Genomic DNA, 26,394 nt, shown 5'->3' on the forward strand with positions numbered 1-26,394 from the left:
TTCATAAGACCCAAGCTATAAACCATAAATCACAGAATTAGAGTCTTTATTTCCTTATTCTTAGTTAATCTTATCTTCAAAGTAATTTATAACAATTAAAGGAGCTCACAGCCGATATTAACAGAGTCAAGAAAACATGAGTACCTTGTGTGTTAAACTGAGGTCTGGATCCATTTTAATCATTTCCCAGCTTCCATAGCCATACTCATAGATACCAATTAACAAATTAGAATCATCTTCTTTGCCCCAGTCTATATCAAAGTGAGCAGCCTTTGTATGGCAGGGGATTGTATACCTAGCATTAAAGACAGTAGTTACTTCACGTTAATAATGATCAAAAATATAATTTTTTACAATTGTAGTAACTAAAACTTCTTTATTCACAAACAGTCAGTGTCATAACCGTGCTGTACATGTTCAGCACAGAGCCCTACCCTGCCCCAGAGTGAGCCCAGTGGGTACTCACTGCTTCCTCTCCTCCGGGTCCGAAGGGATGGACTTATGCAGAGGGATCAGCTCATCCTCATGGGCAATGACCAGCTTGGCATTCACTTGGACTCCAGAGATGCGGAATGTTGGCCCCTTCACTTTTCCAAGTCTGCCACCTTGATTTTTTTAAACAATAATACAGAAAAACATAACACATATATCTATACATTCATATATGATTCTACAAAACACAAAGCAGCATGTTATTACTTATGTCAATGTGTATTACTTTTTTTAAAAAAAACCTAAAAATAAAATCTTAAATTTCTCTATACATACTACTAACTAAATCAGAAGATGTGAATTCAGAGTCCCTCCATGACTGTTTTGGTAGGTACAGGAGGTAGACTTGACGCCAGTACCCCCTAGATGGGAATTTCAGTGATTTCTTCAGTGCATCATCAGATTGTTAAATCTTATGTACGCATTTTTCCTCATTAGATGAATGAGGAAATAACTGTGCACGCATACACAAGTTCTGTCCATCCAGTCATGTCCTCAAAGGACAGCATAACAGTAATGCCTAAGCTGTGGCCTATGCAGAACACAGCAGGCACACTAACGAACAGACTCATTACCTAACTGCAGCTCTGCTCTCTGCATGGCCATTATTCAGAATGGCTAGCATCTTTCAGAGTGACAAAGCAGGCTAACTGGAGGTATTTACCTGCTCGCTCTGTTCCTGAAGAACTGTCTTTTAAAGCTTTAACACAACCATTATGCACCAGTTCTCCTAGTCTTCTGAGATCTGTTTCTGACTTATCAACCAATTCAGCATCTCGAGCAATTGCATCTAACCTGTAATAAAACAATATGGCTTTCAGTTAAACATGTTAAATGAAGTGATACAATACAAAAACACTCTTGTCTATCTTGTAAATTCTAATTCATATATCTAGGACAACTCGGCAGAGAATCAATTCATCTCACACTCATGAGCATTAATAATGGTAAAGATTTTATTACAGTCAAATGGTAGGCTCCTGGAGATTATATATACCAACTACTAAAAATCTGTTCCAATCTGATTGAAAAAGAGTGACATAATTTTTATGACAATTATAAATAAAAATGTCCTAAATTTGTATTACCATAGAACCTACCAAGATTAACATTTATAGTTATTTCTAGCATCTAAAATAATCACACAAATATCATTGCATTTTAAGCAATCTAGCTCAAAATACAGAAGAATGTATCTTTATATTGTAAATTTTAATGAGAAAGAAATGAGTCTTTGCTGCCCTGCATTGGTGACATTACTACTACAAAAGATAAAAAAAAGTCAGACATTATGCTAGTAACTTAGTCCCTCTGTAGACAGAAAATCTGTACTCTTTCTTAAGTAGTTAATGAAAAAAAGATAAAGACTGAAAATACATTACAGCTATCAAAATGCAATTTAAGGAGTATTTTGCTGACATTTAAAGATAAGAAAATTCTAGAGACTCAAATCATACATTTTTAATAATCAATCAGCAATTAGGTTTTTACCGATTTTTAAAAATACTTATTAAAGCAAATTCAATCAAGCAGCTAAACTGACTGGTAACTACATAATCATAACAATACATTACACATTTTATAACTAACTATATGAGAATTAACAAATGTATTTACCTCTCCAGAGGGCCACCAAATTTCTTATAGCTCTTGATAAACCTAACAGAAAATAAATTTTTGGTTCAAACATGTTTTATACAGATAATTTTATATGTATTATATATTTCTCATATATGTATATATATATATGTATATATATACACAAATATGCATATATATACATACACACACCTTTACATATATACTGTTTGTTTTTAATATTTAAGTACACAGGATGTAGCTCAGTGATAAACAGCCAAGAATGCACAAAAAAGGCCCTGGATTTGATTTCCAACATTGTAAAAAACAAAAACAATAATCACAGACATAGACAGACAGGTGCATGTGCACACACACACACACACACACACACACACCCCACTCTGCATTCATAACGCATATAAAAATAAGAAGACACTTGAAGTCAGGCATAGTGGTGAAAGTCTATATTCTAGCACTTGGGAGGTGGAGGCAAGGGGATCAGGAGTTCCAGGACACACCTGAGCTACATGAGACCCTATGTCAAAATAACAAAACCAAATCAAACAAACAAAAAACTTAATTTAAGGTATTGTTCCCTGATTTAAGAAAAGAAGAAACTAAGCTATAAATTGTTAGGGCATTAAGTTACACCAAACATAACACTGAATCACCCAAGAAGCTAGGATATTAATATAAATAAAACAATAGAAGCTAATTTTTATTTTAGAAATTACTTTATTATTTTTATAAGACAAAAAAAAATGTTCAAAGCTACCACAAGAGGAATTGTCTCCAAAATGATTATCAACCATCACACCTCATCGCATCCTAAAGCTGACCAAGATTCACTTGATGGGTTTAATTCGGATGACTTATACCAACAATAGTAAACAAAAACTTTCGTCACAACAAAGCAACTCAAGTGGTTGATGGATGAGGGAAAATATCCAGAAAGTAGAAGATGAAATGCTTCTTCAACTAAAGACAGAAAGTCCAGCAAATCAGATGGCCATAAAGGTTCCCTTAATGAAAACTAACAATGCACTTAGTTTTCTTGTAGGAACAATGAGGAAGGGCTTTGTCAGGTCTATGATTTAAAGGAAAAGAGTTAAAAATAACTTGAAAGAAACAAACTTCTAAAACATAAAAATGCACAAGCTTTTATCAAACTTTACAGGTGAAGCTACTGCCCAGCTAAGCTGTTCTCTCCCTCGGAGGGAGACTTGTGCACTCTGGGTGCTCTGGGAAGAGGCGGGCTCAGCCTCCTGGCCAGGCTGCCTTCCACTTCTACTTGCCTAGACCAGAGGCCTTCTTAGCGGTGCTGAGGATGCTCCCAGGATCTTACACAGTAAAGTAAAGTCTGAGCTCGACTGCTGAGCTCCATCCCAGCCCCAGGAATGAATGACTACTTTCAAAAACACACCTCAGTGTTGAACAAGAAAAATAGAGACCTAAATTAATCACCTGCAAAATTAGTAATGCCTGGGAATGTAGCTGTAACATGAGCTGTGCTAACATGTATTTTTATTGTTCAAAGGGTCGTCCTGAACCACAATTAGAGAAAATAATTTTAATATACAAGTGGTGTAACAATAAATAATGTGCAAACATGAGATGTTACACCTTTCTTCCAAAGTTATAATCAATATCTAAGCAAAACACCCCAACTCCTACACAGATATCTATTTTTACCCTCTAAAACCTCTCAATCTAGTTTTCACATTTAGTTTCATGTTCTAAAAACACCAAGTTTAAGAAAGTGGTCTATGTCCTCTTACCGCCGAATCTCCGCATCACTAAATCCTTTAATGTTCTCCCGAGGGATAGTGCGTGGTCGGCCGCGTTTCTTCGGCCGTTTCCTTTCCGAGATTGAATCACTATCAGATCCTGAGTATCTCCTGCTTCTACTCCGCCTCCCTTCACTTCCATTGAAACTTATCTGGAAAACAGAAACAAAAATATCCTTAAATACAGGGTAAAGAAAGCTAGTATCTTACAGGCAAAGACAAACACAGTGAACTACAATTAAAAATTTAAAAACATTAGTCCACATATAAAAAACATTCCAAAGCCAAAATTAATTAATTGAATAGAGAATAAAATAAAGCCGGGCGTGGTGGCACATGCCTTTAATCCCAGCACTCGGGAGGCAGAGGCAGGCAGGTTTCTGAGTTTGAGGCCAACCTGGTCTACAAAGTGAGTTCCAGGGCTATACAGAGAAACCCTGCCTCAAAAAACCAAAAAAAAAAAAAAAAAAAAAAAAGAGAGAGAGAGAGAGAGAATAAAATAAAATGTAATGACTAAATCAACCAAATACCAGCTTCCTGTAAAAATATGATAATGGATACTAACTGGCAACCTAGCATAAATATAAAACTACATGAACTCAGTTATACTTTAAAAAAAAAAGGAAATATATGTAATTCCTTTGAAAACCTATCAACTTGATAAACACTAAATGAGCAATAATGGCCACTACTTGATGCTACAAAACTGGACACCAGGTACAATTCTTGTATTTCTGCTGCTTACTTAAGCAACTGGCTATTTGGCAATATTTTATCCTAAGCATCAAAAGTCACCATTCTGCTGATTCTGACATGTCACTTCTGGACATTTTCCTGAGACCAGAAATGTGAAGCTGCACTGTCCAGTAAAATTCTTCACACAAAGGAAAACAAAGCAATCCAGACATTTACTAAAGAGGAACTGGACAGAGTAAGCCACAGGCTAGAATACTGAGGAGCTAATGGACCCTGTTGTAGGATTAACATTTATAATACACTGTCCAAGGGAAGAAAACAAGTTCCAAATTAACATGAATTTAAGCTAACTTGTCAAATGAGGGTGATTTTAAACACTGTAGCAATGCACGGGACAGAAGCATTGCCAGGCATACCCGTAGACATACATTCTTTTTCTTTCTTTAAGTTTATTTTTCTTCTAAATATCCTCTATTGCTTTTCTAAATAAGTTGATCAGACATTTTCTAGAAAAACATGAGAACACGGACACCTGGTCAAGGCATGCAGGAAAACCTGCTCAAACCTACACTGGGCATTTAATAAAGACCAGCAGGTGAATGACCTGGGAAACCTGGCCTCTGGACTACAAGCCTAAGCCAAGATAGAAATTAGCTCTTCCAAGATAGGAAGCAAGCCTGAGAGACCTTTCACTCAGGGAGGGGAGGAGGGGCAGGGGAAGACTTCACAGAAGAAAATAAATTATTTTCCCTTGGGTGAATGGCAAAGGACAGAAAGAAGTTTCTCATTTCAAATGTAGTAATGTTCCCTCCCCAAAAGGAAAAATCCAATAATTAAGACAATCTTAAAATGCAATATTCTAATGAAAGAAGACATGAAATCTTGGGTGTTTTTCTTTACATAATAGAAAAAAGAATCCCCAATTAAATTATGAATCAAAGAAGCCAAAGAAAACTTCAGCACTGGATGGTAATAGAAGATTAATCCTAGTGTTCAATTTCACATCTCAAAAAAATTAAAAGAACAAATTAAATCAAAATCAAAAGAAATGTTAAAGAATAGAAACATAAAAACAGAAATGAAACAAAAAGTTTATTCTTTGAAAAATAAAGCTCTACTTAGAATAATCAAGAAATGTAGAGAGAGAGCCGGGCGTGGTGGCGCAGGCCTCTAATTCCAGCACTCGGGAGGCAGAGGCAGGCGGATTTCTGAGTTCAAGGCCAGCCTGGTCTACAAAGTGAGTTCCAGGATCGCCAGGGCTATACAGAGAAACCCTGTCTCGAAAAACCAAAAAAAAAAAAAAAAAAAAAAGAAAGAAATGTAGAGAGAATCTCTTATGAACTGTATGAAAGTCTATGGCCAATGAGCTACTAAGGAAGAAAATAGGTGAGAATTTCAGCAGAGAAATTGGGAATGGGGGGTGGAGTTGGGTGAGAATCCCCCTGAACACTGACAGCTGCATAAACCTGAGGAGAGGTAACTAGTCACATGGACGACAAAAACCAGAATAAATGGGTAAGTACGTTTACAATCTAGTCAGGAAACACGCCAAAGCTTTTGGACTAAACATTTATTCATATATAATTAACTCTCAGAGTTGTTATCCCAGGAACAAAGTGGGCAAGGTTACAAAGAAAAGGATTACCAATATTAGAAATAAATTGGCATGCATCACCAAGACATAAAAATAGTAAGTTAAACTCATTCCTATAAATTCAACAGAGAAAAAAAGACAGACTCTTCAGAAGAAACTATCAAACTCAAGAAGAAACAGTTCTTATTCATAAAAGAAATGGAAAGCAGCTAAAATCTTCCAACAACAAAAACTAGAGACCAAGAGTTTACCTGAAAATAATCTCATCATTTAATAAAGGAAAATTCCCAGATCTACATAAATTTACCAAAAGAGGAGGAAACGCCTTTCAACTCTTTTTAAAAGCAAACTATCAAAGATATTAAGAGAAAGAAAGTTATGACTTATTTATAAACCAAACAAGAAGAGCATTTCACTGTAACTCCTCCGAGCTACTGCTATGTAACAGCATTCTAAAATGGCATCACCTGCTTTGCACAGTTTCTCATTCTCGGGAGCATGTAAATTTCCTCCAGCTCCTTCTGCCTCTCCTCCTCTTCTAGCCGCCGTCTTTGCTCTTCTGGAATGATCTCCTCCCAGTTCTTTGAATTTCTTTCAGGTTCCAATTCAATGTCATCTTCATCCATATTTGAAAAATTGGCAACCTAATAAATTCCAGAATTTTAACAGAGTAAGTATAGTCTATAATATTGAACTCTAATTCACAAATTTACTCTTTTAAGGGAAAAACGGAGCTGAGCTAGGAGATGGAGCCCAGCCTTCCTGAGCAGCAGCCTACCACTGTGAACTAAAGTCTGAGGCCTGCTAACTAGCTAGTTATTTCTTCATCAGAGCAAAGTAGACCAGACCAACTGACTTCCACAATTCCTCCCTCAAGCAACAATTCTCTGACCTATGTTCAGCATTATTTAATAACAGAACTCAAGGGAGATGACAAACTGGTAGTTAATAAAATGACCAAGCTGTGAAGTATATTACTAAAATGCTAAAAGAATCCCTTTCCTATGAACTACTGAGTGCCAAAGAATTCTCCTTCCCTTTGATAAAAACAGCACAAGGGTAGTTGATAGATTCGGGAAGACAACCTTAGGTAAGTAACTAGCTTTCTAGACCTTGGCTTCCTTCTTTCCCACTTGTAAAGGGATGGACAAACACTTATCTTTCGTGAGGACAGCTTCATACATTTAAAGTTCTAAGATGATATTCAGTCAACACTCATTAAGACTGTCTATCAATACTAATAGTTGAATGCAAACATAATAATGAAAACAAGAAAACTAATGCCTACTGTTCATAAAAACAAAGAGGCTGAAGGTGTTTATTCTCTAATATTAAAATGTGCCCCGGCATGGGAGTGCACATCTGTAATCGAGGCTGCATCAGGAAGGTAACAAGTTTCAGGCAAGCAAGCTTTCTCTAAGTCCTTGCCTCAAAAGAAAAAAAAAAAAAAAAAAAAAAAAAAAGACAAATAAATAAAAATAAATTAAGCTAAGCGAAGAGGTAGCCGTAATAGGTAGCTAACCATCTAAGAGCACTAATTCACCGGTGTACAAATAACCTGCATATATTCTAGTTATTAGTGAGTTGTCATTTTCTTTGCCTCTTCCCAACCAACAGTCGATCAAATCAAGTACAACATAACTACAGGAAAAACAATTTGCAAGATCAAGCCCAGAGTGACAGCTTCAGAAATCTTTATTCCATTTTGTCTTCCACTTTATTGCCTTCCAAGTCCACCCTCCATCCTCCAGAGGAGTGACTGACTTCTAAGTCCCTGGCATTCCTAGAGTGCACTGAGTGCCATGGAATGAACAGATGCCGAGTGAGCCCTAAGAACTTCAGTCCACAGAGACTGGCGGGGGAACCAGTTTGTCTTTTTTTTTTGTTTGTTTGCTTGAGCCTTAAAGGCTTAAGCCATCTCTCTAGCCCAGTAACCTGCTTCTTTAAAAAAACAAACAAAAAATAACCACTACTCACTCACCTTCCTCCCTGAAATCATGTGACTTATGCTGTGTCTGACCTCAGCAAGCCAGTGATATGGACAGGTGTCATTGCAGTTACTTACTCTGTCTCATTTTCTGGAGTGCTCTTATTTTTGATAATTCTTCAATTGAGTTTTGTTGAAATCTAACTCAATAAAAATCCAAGTTGTGAAGGAGGCAGAGAGGGTGCACTCAGGGGATGTGAGTTGTGGCAGTACACAGGTATAATCAAAATATACTGTACAAATATGTAACATTTCCAAGGAATAAAAAAAACTACCTAAAAATAGCAGCTGAGCGAGCCATGGAAATCTGAATAAAGTTCACACTCATCCATGGATTAGCCTTACTATGCAGAGCATGCTGTTTGTTTTAAGAGTCATTCTGGCTGTAAATCAGAAATCCATTGCACATAATGAATTTAATTACCCATAAACAATTTGGTCATTTGAGATGCTGATGGTTTGACTGGGCACAAACTTTTGTACAGTACAGAATATTTTAACATAAAAACTATCTTGTTACTTCTGTTTAAAGAAAGATATCAAAATACTATCTCAACCCTTAGCAGTGTGCAGTTTTGGAGAAAGAAGAGGCCTACCTTAAACTGAGAAAGCAGCTCATCCCCCACGGTCAGTGGGCCTGGCTCGTTCTCGTGAGTCTCGGCTCTCTTCAGGATTTCATCGATATCCATTTCCTGTATTGAAAGGGCGTGGTTATTTTGAGTACACGTGCACTCCCCCTGCTCTACCAGACAACACAGAGTCCGATGGGAGATGGACCCTGCTGACCTGTGGCTCCTGTTCCTCTCCTTCAGGCTCCTTAAAGAGCTCCTCAGCACCGAATTTTAAAATGGCGGATAACTCCTCTTTATTGAAGGGGGTGGAACTGGAAACATGAAAAACAGAAATTCAATCTTTACAGCAATATTTTCAGAGCATATTCAGTATAGTTGCTTTATAAGTAATGAGGAAGTCATGTGGGTGAAGTTTTAATCTATTTTTAAACTACGAAACATGGAAATTAGGAGAATTCCTCTGTGCGATCTATCTGTAACAGTCAAGCAAGGCACCTGTGTGTATGCCTCTAACACAAATCAGCCTAACATCTTTAAAAGTATAAAATTAACCACACTACAGCACAGTGCAGTTTATTTACCTGAGTTTGGGGTAGCCCCTCCCCCACAGCATTTTTCTTACAGAGCAGTGCCCACCTTGATGGAGCTGAGCCTGTGTGTAACACTGTCTTCCCAGTGGTATCCATTCTTTGAATAACAAGATGATCCAAAACCATTTTCTTTTTGGCCCTTTCAAGAATATCTTCTTCAACTGATCCCTTTGTAACCAAGCGATATATATTCACCTGTAAAAGCAAGCATGAGAAGTTGCAGTAACAAGGACCTCTTGATAACTAAGTGTCCAAACAGTAGTGCAAAAATAGACTCCTCCTCTACTAAGGTTTAAAACTGTCAGTGTAAAACAAAAATGTAGAACTTAGTAACCACATGTCATTTCCAAAGGTAAAAGTTCTGCCATTTAAAACCTGATTTGACTCTTTCCTTCATCCCCCTCCCCACTGCGGCTCTGCTTTAGTGCCTCAGAGCACACTTTGGATATATTTCTAAAAGATAAGTCACATAGACAACGAGAACCGAACTGAGGTTGGTGCTGCTTGACTTCAGGAAATGTCGGAGGGAAAGTGAGGCAATGTGGTAGCAGGTCACTAGCAGGTCACGTGACCTTCCTGTAACTAAGTCTGCGTAGTTAGCAGACCACCATTGCTGAGTCAAAAGGGATCCCAACCCTTCGCCCCCACAGAAGAGTCATGTGACTTGACCTTCCAGACACATTATTCTCGTATCAAACTCCACCCCAACTGGAAGCTGATCGTTGAAGGCTCTAGGTGGTTGCGGAGGTTGGTCATGTGAGCTACCTCCCTGGTGGCTGAGCCCACACCTCTCATAAAATTCTGTCAATTCAGGCAGTTCTCTGACTTCTGCTACTCTTCATACATTTCTTAGGAATTTTTATTTGTTTATTTTTATATATAAAAAACAAGAAATGATCTTTAATATTTTTTATGTGTATGGGTGCTTTGCCTGCATATATCTCTATGTACCAGATCCATCTTGGTGCCCACAGAGGCTAGAAGAACAACCCCAGGGCTGGTTGAGACTTAGTGTGGGTGCTGAGAAGAGAAGCCAGATGCTCTTAGCACGGAGCCATCTCTCTGCCTGCAGAAAGGATTTACGTTTAAATGATAATTTATCTGGTGTGTGTGTGGGGGGGGGACCCTACAAACCTCTGACTACCTTTATATCGTTTCTTTGATTCTAATGGTTGTTATGTTTTACGTAAGTGCTTTCTATTAAACTGCATAGACAACAGAGCTATATGAACTACACTGTGAACAAAGCTTTAACTTCCTGTGTCACTGGCCAAAGGAACACCTGCCCTTGTTTTGTTCAAATAGCAGCAGTTAGTAATACAAAAACCTGTCAGATGGGGCTGGCTCCTGTGTGCAGAGAACTGTGAACTTGAACTATCAAAGGTTGATAAAGAATGCCAACAAATGAAGTTTCTATACTGAAAAGGTGACACTCACTCTAGTTACAATCTAAACTGAGTGCAGACCCTGATAGAAGGGTCTCTTGGTTCTGTCCATTCTAGAGTCCACCTGCTCGTCAAAGACAGCATGGCTGGGCCTCGGGAGTCTCCATTATCCCAGTCAAGTTTGAGATTGCGGTTTTTAAACTATATTTAGAAAAATACAATAAAAGTCCAATAACAAATTAAAATACCTGTTTCTTCTGTCCAATTCGGTGAGCTCTTGCCTGCGCCTGAAGATCATTTTGTGGATTCCAATCAGAATCAAATATAACAACAGTGTCAGCAGAGGCTAGGTTAATGCCTAAACCCCCAGCTCGGGTAGAAAGCAAAAAGCAGAAATCCTGCAAGGAATTTTAAATATACAAAATTTCAGATCTAAGCTGTGACCATGACTCCAAGTCATTTTACAACTGACTTTATGAACTTAAGTGTTTTGTGAGTGATAACTATCAAATTGAAAGGCAATATTAAAAATTAAATACTGCCGGTCTGTGGCTCAAGTGAGAGTGCACATGAAAAAGCACAACACTCTGGGCGCCATCCTCAAAACATGTAAACAACAACAGTAACTAATATGTAAATCTTTATGAGGATCAATCAACAAGATTTCAAAACATAAAGCCATGTAGCAATAACAAAGATAAAATTCAACATAATATGTAACTTCAGATAAAAACAGGAAGGGTTGGGATGTGGCAGTAATGTTTTTTCTTAACAAGTCACACAACAAATTCTAATGATAAAGGGCTAATTTATATTGAAGTAAATTAACTGTAATATGTTGAAATACTACTAACATATCAAATTTAACACATAATAAACCTAAAAGCTAATAAAAGCAAACCAGCACCAACTCTTAAAAAACCACAGATATAAAATTTAAAGGCATTCATACCTCTGAGCCCTCAGCATTAAAATGATCCAGAGCCTGTTTCCTCAGCTCCCCTTTTATTGATCCATCTAATCTCTAGAATAAAGCAAATTAAAATACTTCACAAACCACATTCAAATCACCAAGTCCAGTGTAACAGCATTAGAACTCCTGAGAATAAAAAACTGTGGTTCCGAAGTCCCAACCCAGACCTGAATCAGACGTGCTAGCGCTAGAGTTCACCAAACACCTAATGGTTCTGACGAGTGCTCAGGTTGGAAATGCATGGGGTCAAGCACCTGGTCAAGCAGCATAAGTGTTGACCGACTTCAGCAGTGACTCAACTTCCCCTCACCCGTTCCTTCACAGTAAAGAAGATCCAATGAGGAAACAATACAGTGCCCGGCAGCCAATCAAGCTCTTACTAAGCAGTAACTATTTCTGAACACGGGGTGTAACTTCATAGCAGAAAGCATTTGCCCAGTGTAGGAGAGGCTTCTGGTTCAGTCCCTGGCATGGGAGGAGCCTGTTACATAAATATGATTGACTGTTCTTTTTTGGTTTTGGAACACTGAAGATTAGCCCAGAGTCTCACCCTTGTGAGGCAAACACTGTATGACTTAAGCTACATCTGCAGCCCATGAGCCAAGCTTTAAGTGATGCATTAAGGTACTATTTTGGGAAGCAATATACCAAGCTCTGCTATCTTTACTAGCATGCAGAAATGTATTCATAATGAAAGTTATAATCATTGTTGGACCATTATCATTTTCAGCAGTACTAGAGGAAGAATAGCTCTAACAATTAGCACAAATGTCAATCATTATTAGGAGATAATGACTGCTTAAGAAATGCAAAGTCTAGCTGTGATCATGCTTAGAAATACTACAGTAACTAGATGCAGTGTGAACCTTGTCCATTTACAGTAAGTCAGTGGCTTAAATGTGATTATGGTCCTGCAAGGTGATACTTGCTAAAATATCTAAGCCTATTTTGCTGTTGTAACTGAATCATTTTTTTAACTTATAAAGCTGGAAGAGATCAAATGCTGTTTTTTTTTCCACTGTCAACAGTGGTGTGTCATTTTATAATGTTCCTAATGCTTACGGAACTCTCCCGAAAAAGTTATTCAAAGGAAAAAAAAAAAAAAAATGCCAAGTCTAAAGCAATTTCACTTACAATCCAGATGAATGAGCAAGTACCTACAGCACTTCTGTAAACCGGCAAGAAGCAGACAACCAAGAATTATGACACTATCTACAACAATAAAGACAAAAATGCAGGAAAACATATACAAAAATGTTTTTAGGTTTCTAGGAGTGTGGCTCAGTAGTAGTATACTTTCCCAGTATATACAAGGCACGAACTTTTACCTCAGTATCACAAAAAAAAAAACACAGAAGTGTATTTTTGGTTGTTTCATTCATTTTGGGTTTATCCCATCAAACTGAAACCTAGGCTATAACTTAATTGAGTTTCAAGTTCTAACAGAGTAGAGGTAAAACAAGTTTGCTTGCTTGCTTGCTTGCATGGTTGCTTCTGAGTATGGTCTGTGCATTTCTGGCTAGTCTTGAACGCAGAGATCTGCCTGCCTCTGTCTCCCCATTGCTGGGATTAAATGCTTACAATAAGATGCCCAGCAAGCCTTACCTGCTTCCACTCACAGAACTGCTATTAAGAATTCCTAAACTCATAGTCTCTGAAACATAGGCTAGTGAGCATCTAACACTTCACATTGATGGCTTACTACTCTGCTTCTTTTTTCTCTTTCTTTTTTTTGGGGGGAGGTGGGGGTGGGGTGGGGTGGGGTGGGTATTGAGACAGGGTTTCTATGTGTAGCCCTGGCTGTCCTGGAACTCACTCTGTAGACCAGGCCTGCCTCTGTCCCCCAAGTGCTGGGATTAAAGACGTGCACCATCACTGCCCGGCGCTACTCTGCTTCTTTAAATCTGCTAAATCTCTTATCACCAATCTACCAGCCATTCAGATTCGCTCTCTTGTCCCCATACCGTGCAAGGTTCCCATTTTGTTCCCAGACCTCAATACTTTATTGCTGTTAGACACACTGTCTTGGAAAACGAAGAGACAATGTATGTTAAAGATATGTTTAAAGTTCATTTTTATGTTTATTTATGAGTGCATGTGTGGGTCTATTTGTCCAAGAAGGCCAGTGGAGGATGTCAGATCAGCTGGAACTACAAATGGCATGGGCTAGCAACTGAACTCAGGCCCCCTCACAGAGCAGCAATTGCGTTAACTGCGGAGCACTTTCTAGCCCCGGCATTGATTTCTTAAGATACCCTGAGCTCTGGAGCATCTTAGGCAGTACAAGTGGGAGGATCTTGTTCAAAGCCACCACGAACAAGACCCTGTTATCTAAAAAGTAGGAAGAAGGGGGGTAATGTAGCTGGTTTGTAGAACACTTAGCTAGCCTGCACCAGTCGCTCAGCTCATTCCACAGCAGCATACAAACCAAGCATGGCTGCAAATGCCCTAGTGCTTAAGGGAGATAAAAGTCACGTAATCTGTGAACATGGTGAATTCAAAGACAGCCTGAGGTATAGAAGAAAGGGAAATTTAGAATTTTACTAATGTTTCTATATTACATTATATTGTATTTTTAACTCTAAAAACTCTATTTTATTTTTGTTCATATGTGTATAAATTCCCTCAGAAGCCAGAAGAGGGTGTAAGATCCCGAGAAGGTGGGGAGTCAGCTTGTTGTGAGCACACAAAGGAAGTATTGGCTTCCATTTTCTATCTGTCCAGTCCCAAGAAAAGATTTCAAGGAAATAATTTTCAGTGGTTTAAGAACAGTGCTCTAAGCTTTCTTCCAAATGGAAAGGTCTAAACCTGAAAAAAAATTTGTGTTTCTTTTCCATTAAAATACAAATTGCAATTAATAAAACCTATGAATCATTTACTGTGGCATGACTTAAGTAAACATAAAAATATTTCCCTCTGGGAAGCAATGCAGGAATGAGAAACTTTGGGCTGAGGACTGGCCAGTCTTCAGCTGTGTTTCTGTATAGCTCTCCACCTGAGGACGTGTGCAAACGGTTCTTAACTCCAGCAGTGCTGCACTCTGTTCCCAGTACATTACTACTACTGTGATTTTATTGTGCTAATATCACCAAGATATAAAGGTATAGTATTCCTACCTTCAAACTACATGTGTAATATAGCACAGTGTGAGTAAGCTTCAACAGAGCAGACTCTGTACACTAGCTCTCAGTCTGCCTACGGTAAACATCCATCATGGACTAGTCATGTGCACAGAGTCAGCTATATTCCCAGTACTATTCTAAAAGGCCAGTAAGACGACACAGTAAGAAGCCAGCCTAGGAACCTGAGTCCAACCCCTGGAACCCGCATGAATGTGGAAGGACTGACTCTACAAAGCTGTTCTCTGACCCCCACAAGAGCACCAAAGCACAAACACACATGCACACATCCTCACACACATAAACACAAAATTAATGACAAAGAAATCACTACTAGGTATAATGTGCTGAGAATAGGACCTGACTCTAACACTAAAACACTCATCGGTGTAGGTTTTAATCCCACTGAATGAACTTCACTGTGAACCGAAAGTAGACAGGATGTCAGCCTGTTCTTATCTGAGCCCTGCTCAACTTTTTTTTGGCAAACCACACAAAAGGCTGCCCACAGCACACAGAGCATTACAGCCCGACCAGTCTGCATGTGTTCAAGGACAGCTTCTCTTTTCAGACGTCATCTTAATTCCCAAAGCTTGCCCTTCAGACCCATCTTAGCACAGAAATACCACTTTAGTCCAGCTTTTAACAATACACAACATAAAAACAAAATTAAAATAAAATTTAGAGAAAAAATGAAACAGAAAAGTAACAAATGATTCTCTAAGTATGTTTAAGAGAAATATAATTTATATGCAAAATAATCTAAAAAGTGACTCAATAAAATAAACCCAAGAATACAATGAAATGTAGAAACCAGGAAATGCTTACTTGAAAGGGGAACTGGCGGTACTTCAAATACTCTGCCAGTATGTCTAACATCCGCACCATCTGAGAGAAAATGAGCACTCGGTTGCCTCTTTCTCTTAGGCGAATCAACAGCTTGTCGAGAAGAATGAGTTTTCCGCTACTACGGATTAAGTGCTAAGGAAACAGCAAAGTACACCTATTACAATGTGGTAAAGCAGGAAACAGTACAGAGCCCCACATTTCCACTATTTCCAGTTTAGAGTTTAAGCTTTTCAGAATACTGAAAAGTTACTTTGGCTTTCAAAACTGTCTAGAGCTTTTCCCATCTTACTCTACTACTTAGATCAAAGCCGCCCTAACTATTATTTCTGCTGTATCATTCTACTTGCCAGCTCTTACTCTACTTCTCTAAAACTCAGCCAAAACAAACATACAGTAAAAAAAACAGCAACTAAACAAACACAGAGCCAGCAAACATATTCTTTTTTAATTCAGGGATGATCACTCCTCAATGAACTACTGTGACTGAATTCCAAGTGTGTCTTCACGTCTGAGCTGCCCCTCAACAGTAACAGAGGGGTAACAGCTATGAAAGAAAGCCCTCCTTTAGGCTACTATTTACAGTCAGATTTAGCCATATCACAATCTCTAAGACACTAATAGATTTTGTCTGATAAATCGCAACAACTCACTGGTTTGAAAGACTATGTTTATAAATAATTTTAAAAGCTTTCATAAATACAAACAATAACACCACTACTTAAATGAAACATTAGCCAAAGAGAACTTGCCATGAATATATTAAATTACTCTACTATTTTTAACCTAAAACTGAAATACATATTCTTAGAATTCTGCTTTAGCAATAGAAATAGTTAAAGTCTTACTTGTAAGGCCTCCTGTTTATTATAGAATTCATTATTATCTGGTGGTTTAATGAGGTAGCAATGGTTACAACATTTCTTTAGCTCCATCATAATGTTCAAAAAGCCTGAGGTACTGCCCTTGGAACCTTTGCTGAGGGCTTTGTAATTCCTAGTTAAAATCCACCTTCAAAAACAAAAGCCACATAAACAATATTCAGCAGATCACAAAGATAAACTGTGAAAGCTTAAAGCCAACATTAGTCATCATCCTGAAGTCCGTGGTCACACACAGGATGCACTGAACCTTATGTAAGACTCAAAATGGACACATGGGGCAGTGGTGGTGCATGCCTTTAATCCCAGCACTCAGGAGGCAGAGGCAGGTAGATTTCTGAGTTCGAGGCCAGCCTGGTCTACAGAGTGAGTTCCAGGACAGCCAGGGCTATACAGAGAAACCCTGTCCAGAAAAAACAGAAACAAAAAACAAAACAGAAAATGGACACATGACCTGTCTGACCCATCAACCATATACAAAGGCTTTCTGTAGTGTAATAAATACATTAATCATTTCCTTGAGAGCTGTGGAACAGTATTAATCTTCCTAGAAATTTCATTTCATCAAACAATTAGAACCACCGAGTCTCATGAAGATACCGGCTTTAGCCACACTGTCCTCTCTAAATTGCAATTATGTAATACCCATGCAACTTCATAAACACTTCAAACCACATACAATATTATTAACTTCCTTTTTCATAAATTTACCTTATGAATAGAATTAAAAATACCAAAATATCTAGGTATTCTTTTATTATCTTTCTTTTCTACTACTTACTTAGCATTTGCCTGACTTAACTAAGAAGCAAACAGGAGTCCATGTACAATGCTTGATTCTCAAGGAGGTATTACAGGCTCAAAGCTTATTTTACTGTTCTCAGAATATCTCCTGTGTTTCTGGAGGAGATACTCTAAAAAAAATTTTACACAAATTTATGGCATTCTTTCAAGGCTAATTTAGGCATCAGTCAGGACTGTTCTCCACCTCATCCCCAACCCTGAAGGAGGTACATACAATATTTAAAGCCACATTTTGTTAAGATAGTAACTGCAAAAAAGTACCCAGAAGCTATAGGAGTTATATCTTCTTTCTCCTTTCAACTGTTCCGTATTCTTTTCAATTTTTAAATTTTCCCAATTTTCCACATACAACAAAAAATACTTAATATTACTCTTTTCCATTATAAAACATTCTCTCAATAAAAACTCAAATCGAAACAAGCACTTGATCTACAGGAAATAAAAAAAAAATTTTAAAGATTCCACAAAAATATACTAGAAACGTCTACAGTGAAAAATTTATTTAGAAAAATGTTTCCTTATCCAAGGAATTTTAAGGAAGACAGCACTTAATTATTACAGAAAGATCATAATTCATTTCTGACATAAGCAAAATTTAGTTTGAGGCAACACAGCAAAAGCTTTACTGAACACTGACATCAAAAAAATATTAAGGACTGGAAAGATGGCTCAGCGGTTAAGAGCACTAACTGCTCTTCCAGAGGTTCTGAGTTCAATTCCCAGCAACCACATGGTGGCTCACAACCACCTATAAAGGGATTCAATGCCCTCTTCTGGTGTGTGTCTAGAAACAGCAACAGTGTACTTACATTATAAATAAATAAATCTTTGAGAAAATACATAAATAAAATGTTAAAATGTTAAGGTGGGCAATAGTATCTTTAAAAATTATTAGAGCTACATGAAGAAATGTAGATAAGCAAAAGCACCTCGGCCGTGTTTGTAAAGGAGAAACAGAAGGAGTGAGGGTACTGACAAACTCGAGCTTTGATCCCAGGGGCTTGGGACGCTTGTGAGGCAGGGCCATGCCCTACAGTCCAGCTTTGCCTGGACCTCACTAAGTCCTAGACTGGCAGCCTCAAGCCCTCTGACCACAGCAGGCACCGTAACACCCACCATAAACACATTTGTAAGTGCATGGTACTTATAGATTTTCACCATAAAATTTAACTTAAGATTCCAAATATAGTCACAATGTATTTCTTTGTACAAGTAAATATCAGAAAGATGTTAGGTCATATTTTTGGTTTTATCCTTTAAAAAGTTACTATATAAATTTGACAAGAAACTTACACAAAATATAACTTGTTCGTGTTCTTCAAAAAAGGGAGGGGGAAGCTAAAATTTTGTCTAAGGTTTCTTTAGCTCTGTCAATTACCACAATTGATGGATTTATCAGGCTTGTTGAAAGGTAAAAAGTATGAATAGGGGCATACATAATGGTATGTTAAAAACATGGCTTAGGAGCAGGAGAGATGGCTCACTGGTGAAGAGCACTGGCCACCCTCACAGAAGACCCACTACCCATACGCAAGTTCACAAGCATCTCTAACTTGGGTTCCAGTGGCACTCATGCTCTACTCTGGCCTGTGTACCAGACACCAGGCATGTCCATGGTACACATCCATACATGCAAAAAAAGATTCAAACATCATATACATACAGGTCAGTCTTTGAAGACAATGATTTAATCATGGACCCAGCACTAAAGCTCCCTGATAATCAGCCCCAGAATAAATGTATTTTAACCTGAGTGAGCTGCTGCTCTAAGAGCCTGTGCGTGAGGACACACGCCCCACCAGAACAAGGACAGCTAACCCTGAGTCCCACACTCTCTCCCAGGCTTACTTGTAATATTGCTTCTGTAAAGCACTCATTTCCATTCTTAAAATCTGCTCCACCTTGGCAGGAAGAGATTTTTCCACATCTTTCTTAACTCTGCGTAACAGAAATGGCTCAAGCTCCTTGTGGAGGCTTGCATAACCATATTCTCTGCCTTTGCCATGTTCTTCTTCAAAATCTTCCCATGAAGAAAACCTTTAAAAAAGTTTAAGAACAGTTACAAATAATAAGCAAAACTGTATATAAGAACTAAAATAAGTCACCTCTAAGTCTTGAGACCCATGCAAAAAGTTCCTCACACACACACACTCACAAAAGACATATATGTGTAAGTATATATGTTATCTCTGTGCCTAGGTGAGTGGGCATATATGATCCAACCTGAGTTACAGAATAAATTGAAGGCCAGCCTGGGTAACCTAGGGAGATCCTACCTCAAAACCAAAAGTAAAAATGGGAGCAGGAGGTGTGGTTCACGGCAGGCTGCTCCCCTACAGCGAATGATACACTAGGCTCATCTTGCCTAAGTTATAATGATTGCTCTTGAATCAAATTCTTCAAGGACACAATTGTCACTAAAATATTTCTCAAAACAACCACGTAAAGTTCAAGACATATTGAAAAATGAATGTGTATGTGATCTAGGACAAATTATTTAATTTTCTGGTCTAGTTTTCATTTACAAAATCAGATTACTAGCAGTGTCTGGGTATTGTAACTGTTACTGCATGGACATGGTACATATACATACATGGAGGCAAACCACTCATACACATAACAAGTTCTACTGTATACTCTGAAGATTTTATATTAGAATTACAAAATCTAAACTTAGAAATCCAAAATTAATTCCATCCCCATTTTCTTTTTCATTTTTAATGATCTGTGACCCAATGTCATTTAAATTAAGAGCTCGATTCTATAATATTTTTCCCAACTGAATCTGAGCACATAAAACTATGAACAAAGCCGTGTCCACATGTTGTCTTACTTCTCCGGCATAATGAAGTGCAGCAACGACCAGAGCTCTTTCAGGGAGTTCTGTAGAGGGGTTCCAGTGATCAGGAGGCGATGATTAGATTTAAAGTCAATTAAAGTTTTATACAGAAGGGAATCATCATTTTTTAATCGATGTGCTTCATCAACACCTATAAATGCCCAATTCAGACCACCAAGGAATGCCTTAAAATGAATAAAAAAAAAGTTAATATATTTAACTTTTTCATTTGATTTGAACTTACTATTACTAAAAAGAGGTAAATTAAAATCAGAAACTATAATTTTAATCTCAGCACTTGGAAGGCAGAGGTAGGTGGATCTCTGAGTTCAAGACCACGCTGGTCTGGAGAGTTCTAGAACTACCAGGGTAACTCAGAGGAAACACTAAGAACCAAAACCAACACATCAAATCAAGCAACTTATCACGCAAAATAAAATTGCTTCAATTATTAATTTCACTACTAGAAAAGAGACTATCGGTCTATATCAGGCTTACACAATGAGCAAAAAAGGAAGGAAGCTGGTATGGCATACTCAGAATCTTACACAAGATTTTCAGTCTAAATCCAACAAAAGTCTCTAAGAATGTCAACCTGAAACAGTATCATGCTTCAAGTACATATGACTTCCCCAAAATGTAGCTTTCTAATACATGAATTTAGGTCTCTTGAGACCTGAAATAAAGAGAGGCCTGATTCCACTATTGATAGCTGTGTGACGAGTTCATGTAGCTCGTAAGAGAACAAACGGGCTTCTCACTAAAGAAAGAATATCAAAGTAGACGGAAGAATTAATGAGACAACCGTAATAAAGCATTTGATGTAAGTCTCACTAACGCTGTTAGGCACTGTACTGCTCAACATTATAGTCTAGAGTTATCTGAGAAAGAAAGCCTCAGTTGACTGGCCTACTGCCACGTCTTGACTGTTAATAACTACTGAAGGGCTGAGACCACAGAAGCCGGTGCCAACCCTAGGTAGGTGATCCTGCATTGTATGTGAATGCTAACTAAGAATGAACTTGACATCAGGCAAGTAAGTGCCCCCTGCCCCGATTTCTACCCTGAACTCTTGCTCTCTGCCTGAGCTCCTGCCCTGACTTCCTTCATGATAACCATGTCAAATGAATTCTTCCCTCCCCTAAGTTGCTTCGGTCAGTGTTTTATCAGACTGTATTAACAGACACTGGGATAGGCCTCTCCCTCTATTTTTAAAAGGTTAGACAGAACAGACACTAACAACTAGCCTCCATTTAAGTAACAATTGGTAAACTTTTTCTAAAAATAGAGATGAAAAATATTTTAGACGAATGTGCTCCATCACATCATTTCAATATAACCCTGTAAGGAACTCCTTTAAATTCTTTCTAGCCGGGCGTGGTGGCGCATGCCTTTAATCCCAGCACTCGGGAGGCAGAGGCAGGTGGATTTCTGAGTTCGAGACCGGCATGGTCTACAGAGTGAGTTCCAGGACCCCCTACAGGGGGGCGGGGTCCTTTCTAAAATACAAAATTCACTCTTAGCTCAAGGGCCATTTAAAAAATAAAAAGTAGAAAATAAAAAAATTTTTAAAAAGACCCAAGGCTACAGTTTGCAGATCTGCTCTATGACTTAAATAGCCTTTCATTCTGACCCACAACACACAATACAGCAAAACTGTAAGCAGAAAACACACAAGTAACACATACCTTATCCTTCAATAAAATTTCATACGTTGTTAAAAGTATATTAAATTTTAACCGTTTGGTCTGGGGATGCATCCATTCATGAGTTCTTATCTATTATAAAATTTTAAGGAGAAATTTAAAAGAAATATCAAGCAAATTATACAGTTCTACTTAAGTATCTAAAATGAATTAAAAGCCATTTAAGATACACACACAAAAAAGATGTAATAAAAGTTAATACTGCTTTATAGAGTTAAACATGGCATGCAGAACTGTAATCTTATTTTTTAAAAAAAATGGAGCAAATCTAATTTTATTACATTCATTAAATAAAGGTTTGTTGTAAAACAAATAATTCGCTTATTAATATTTATGGATGAAATATGCTATCTAAGCTTCATCTCGCCTAACTGCAAGGATATATATACATATATACTATATATATAACATAGTATATATTATATTATATGTATATATTATATTATATATGAAACAAGATTAATAACCAGTTAATATTATAAAACTAGGAAAGGAAATATATGAATGTTCATTGCACTCTGAAAACTATTCTCATGATTATTTGAACTTTCACACAAAAGAAAAAATATAATTTATATATATCATAATGTGCATGTATGCACGTGCTTGTATATGTATATGTGGCAAATGTCTATTACACTAACACATGAGAAGCTAAAACAAGAAGATTTTGAGTTCGAAGCTATCCTGGACCTCAAAAAAAGGAATAGGGGAGTATGTATATGTGCATGTATCTATGTACATGCAACACATATATATGCATACATACATATCAAACTATACCTGAACCAAGAATGACTTTTAAACTTATTACACTTATTTATTCATTTATTTATTGTGTTTGTATATACCTGTATACGTATAGAGGCCAGAGGACAATTTAAGGAATCAAACACAGGTTGTTGGGCTAGGTGACAATCCTTTTACCCACTGAGGCATCTTGATTTTTATTATAACCAACTAAGCATGTGCTAGGCACTTCTTTGTAGCAAGTTACATGATAGAATTAAGAACATGGAGACATACACACACATGCACACACAAAAACCAACCACACACTTGTCCTCAAAGGTAAATCTGTCTAGCCTACTAAGTTAATGGAAAAACAACTTACCATGTTTCTGCTGTTAATGTCGCCTAAGTAAACCACAGCATTCATCTGAGACGCCCACGTCTGAATCTCCCTTTGCCAGGAAGTCAGTGTGGAGAGCGGGACAACTAGTAGAAAAGGCCCGTATAACTGATGTTCATGGAACAAATAGTTCAAAAATGAGATCGTCTGTATTGTTTTCCCAAGGCCCATTTCATCAGCAAGTATGCAACTATTTCCTCTATAAAGTTAAAAAAACAAAATCCATGTATGCAGTAAAGGTATAAATTCATTAAAAATTGTTTTCCTGTTATGTCTCCCATTTATATCAAGTTGTATAAAACTATATATGTGTGTGTGTGTGTGTGTGTGTGTGTGTGTATGTGTGTATATATATATACCTCTCTATATATGTGTGGATATATATATATATATATATATACACACACACATATATATGGTATTTTATGCAAGACAACAACATACAATAAATATAAAATCTCACCAAAAGACATAATCACTAACATCATAGGAAAGGTAAGATGAATAGCAAGTAACATTTAAGGCCAGATTTTGCTTTAATATTTAATATTACCACTCTTAATTACAAAGTCAATACTGCAGTTTATCCTCTAGCATTAAGTGGTCTGTAGATATGGTAGTAAGTAAGAAGGATCTAGGAAGAACAAAAGTGGAAGGAAATGCAAAGCTAAACCACACCCTAAGGAGTTGAGGACTTCAGAACAGGGACGAAGGGAGGCAGGGAAAGGCCGGCAACTAGAAAGTACTGGGAATGAATGGGGAACTATTTCAGAAGTATAGATGACAACATAAATAATTTTTCCATTTGAATAAAAACATTTAGGAATGGCAATCATCAAATAAGTTAAACTCAAACTTTATTAACAGAAATCATCCCTAAATTATGTATTTATAGAATCTGTTTCACTCCTCCAGCTTCTCTGCTGTTATTATTAATCCCACCCACGCCCTCCCTCACTGCACACGGTGAAAACACAATGAGGCACATGAAGGAACAGGGCTGCCTATGCCTTTTACCACCTGCAGGGATGGGGGGGAGAGGGATGGAGGGAGGGAAGGAGGAAGGGACAGAGGGAGCGAGGGAGACAGGGAGGGAGGGAAGAAGAGAGAGAGACAGAGACAGAGACAGAGAGACAGAGACAGACCGACTGTCAAGAAACCATTAAGATTCTGATTCAGGGTTGTAAAACTAAAAGAAGTGAAACCATCCAAAAAACTCTCAAAACACTTCCCACTGACAATTACAGTGTTCACTCTGCTACCTGGCTCCACTTAGAAGACTTAAGTCAGATCTGACATGTTTGGCTGAATGCATTAAAAAGAAGGGAAATATTTCTCTGATGTCTGCTGAAGACCCTAAATCAGAACTGTGGGGCTGCCTGCAAATAACCTCAAGTAAACACTGCTTTGCTGCAGTCTTTCAGCTTGTGGAACCTCTGACCCCTCTAGGTGGCTGTGAGAGGAGACTGGCAACCTGCAAAGGCGGGGGAGTCTTGCTGTCCTGGCTGAGGAGGTAACGCAGCAAACACTTACTTGCACCAAGAGTGAGCGAGCCAGTTTAAACCATTCAGCTGATAGTCTCTCAGTTCTAAGCCCTCATGTCCTCCGATATAGCATGGCTGTTTCTTCAGAGCTACAAATCTTGGTCTTTGTTTCAATACCTTTGGTCAGAATAAATATTAATATGCAGAATTTAAGATATCATGCAAAAAAGATTAATGTCCTTTAGACTATCTTTCACCATAAACATTAACATTTATTTTAATTACTAGTTTCAGAGGTCCTATAATTGAAAATGTATAAGAAGCCAAGTACTACAGTATGGACCCATAATCTGCCCACTCAACAGGTGAGACAAAAAGACTTATTACTAAAAACATGAAGCATGAGGGTCCCGAGCTCAACACTGGCATGGGCAAGGTAACAGAATCCCAGCTCAAAACTACAACAGATAACAGCTTCATCAAAATTATTTACTATTAATTAATTCTACCCTCCACTATCTGATATGTAGATCACTCCTAAACTCTTGCTGGCAATTATAATATTCCACATCTTCCACAGATGCCAGCACTCAAACAAAACAAAAATATACATATGTATCTGATGATTCATTTGTTCATGGCTATTTTCTATGACTCTAGCAAGAATGTAGAGTAAAATGTTTTCCCTTTTTTGGGGGGTGGGGGTGGGAGGAATTACTGAGGAAATACAGTCCTAACAATATACATAGGTCAAGCACTTCAAAAAGGAGTGTCAAATTCATTTATAGCCATTGCTCCAACCATGAACTATGGATAATTTATAAGATTCTACTCCATATGATTTTCAAAATACCACTATGAATGTATTCAATCCTGTAATAAAGTAGTAACTAGACTTTAAAACTATCACTAATATTTTTACGTAAGTTTCCAAAGTTTAGAGAAGACAGCCCTAGACTGTCTCTCAGGCCCTGGTTTCTGCTCTCACTTTCAGCAGCAATCTCTGCTATTTCTAAACCAAGCATATACTTTCAATTTCCAAGGAAATTTTCTTTATGCAGTCTCCACACAGTCATTACCACCAATTTATCATATTTTAACCTAGCACCACTAGAGAAATCTCAGTTCCTCTAACAGGCATACTCAACTAAGTACTTGTTTAGCCAGTATGACAACAGGATTCCACACTCTATACAGGCTTGAAACAAAACACACACATATGCATTACTTTAAAATGTTGGTACTCACTTTGCAATCTTTAAAAGGTGTCGTTTTTGACTGATTCCTGCTAAAATATTCATCGATGCATGTCTGAAACTTTTTGGAAATGAGAGCTCCATCCTCCCAGCTGCACTCTGAGTATGGAAGCCCCTGCCATTTGCAATAATAATCAGGAAGACCAGCTGCTGATTTTTGATTGGAATGAGCTGTGAGATGAATCAGGTACTCATTTTATTTTATTTATATTAAATTACATCACAGGCATACTCAGTAAAGGCTACACAAGTGAAAACTAGTCATCTACATACAATACACTTTATTTTAGTAAAAGCAAACGACTGTATTTTGTGTATAAAGGTAAACTTATGTTTGCTTACGATTGCAAATACAGATGAAATATCTGAACGCAAGCTTGGGAGCACAAACTTAATCCTAGACACTCAGGAAACTGAGCATGAGTTCCGAGCTTACGACCATAATGGGCAACATAATGAGATCCCATCTCAAAAACACACCACACAGATAAGACGTTATCACACATATTTACCACTAACCAATTATGCGCTCCACTATCTGATACTGTTTGTGTAGATCATCTGTAAGTTCTTGCTGGCAATTATAATATTCCACATCTTCTGGAGAAGCATTTTTCAGCCTGAAAATTTTTAAAGCAACAACAGACTTCAGATTTTTCTCGGTTACTTT

At 37.7% G+C, this 26,394-nt stretch overlaps 1 protein-coding gene across 1 annotated transcript in view; it reads right to left on the reverse strand.

Moving 5' to 3' along the window:
* The window catches only part of Chd1 (chromodomain helicase DNA binding protein 1), a 67,065-nt gene that overhangs the window by 12,045 nt on the left and 28,626 nt on the right, over positions 1 to 26,394 (reverse strand). The window contains exons 9-28 of the mRNA XM_021186043.2: positions 26,244 to 26,344; positions 25,717 to 25,895; positions 24,518 to 24,645; positions 22,967 to 23,183; positions 21,835 to 21,924; positions 20,141 to 20,331; positions 19,156 to 19,344; positions 16,471 to 16,633; positions 15,605 to 15,757; positions 11,637 to 11,708; positions 10,933 to 11,082; positions 9,346 to 9,494; positions 8,924 to 9,020; positions 8,734 to 8,829; positions 6,618 to 6,794; positions 3,852 to 4,012; positions 2,110 to 2,151; positions 1,157 to 1,287; positions 467 to 605; positions 145 to 295 (exon numbers count right to left, since the gene is read on the reverse strand). Of these exons, the coding sequence (XP_021041702.1) occupies positions 145 to 295; positions 467 to 605; positions 1,157 to 1,287; positions 2,110 to 2,151; positions 3,852 to 4,012; positions 6,618 to 6,794; positions 8,734 to 8,829; positions 8,924 to 9,020; positions 9,346 to 9,494; positions 10,933 to 11,082; positions 11,637 to 11,708; positions 15,605 to 15,757; positions 16,471 to 16,633; positions 19,156 to 19,344; positions 20,141 to 20,331; positions 21,835 to 21,924; positions 22,967 to 23,183; positions 24,518 to 24,645; positions 25,717 to 25,895; positions 26,244 to 26,344 (2,776 nt within the window). The remainder of the gene's footprint in view (positions 1 to 144; positions 296 to 466; positions 606 to 1,156; positions 1,288 to 2,109; positions 2,152 to 3,851; positions 4,013 to 6,617; positions 6,795 to 8,733; positions 8,830 to 8,923; positions 9,021 to 9,345; positions 9,495 to 10,932; positions 11,083 to 11,636; positions 11,709 to 15,604; positions 15,758 to 16,470; positions 16,634 to 19,155; positions 19,345 to 20,140; positions 20,332 to 21,834; positions 21,925 to 22,966; positions 23,184 to 24,517; positions 24,646 to 25,716; positions 25,896 to 26,243; positions 26,345 to 26,394) is intronic.

Source organism: Mus caroli, unplaced genomic scaffold (genome assembly GCF_978045245.1).
Source record: "Mus caroli unplaced genomic scaffold, Mus_caroli_1 scaffold_18, whole genome shotgun sequence".
Taxonomy (NCBI): domain Eukaryota; kingdom Metazoa; phylum Chordata; class Mammalia; order Rodentia; family Muridae; genus Mus; species Mus caroli.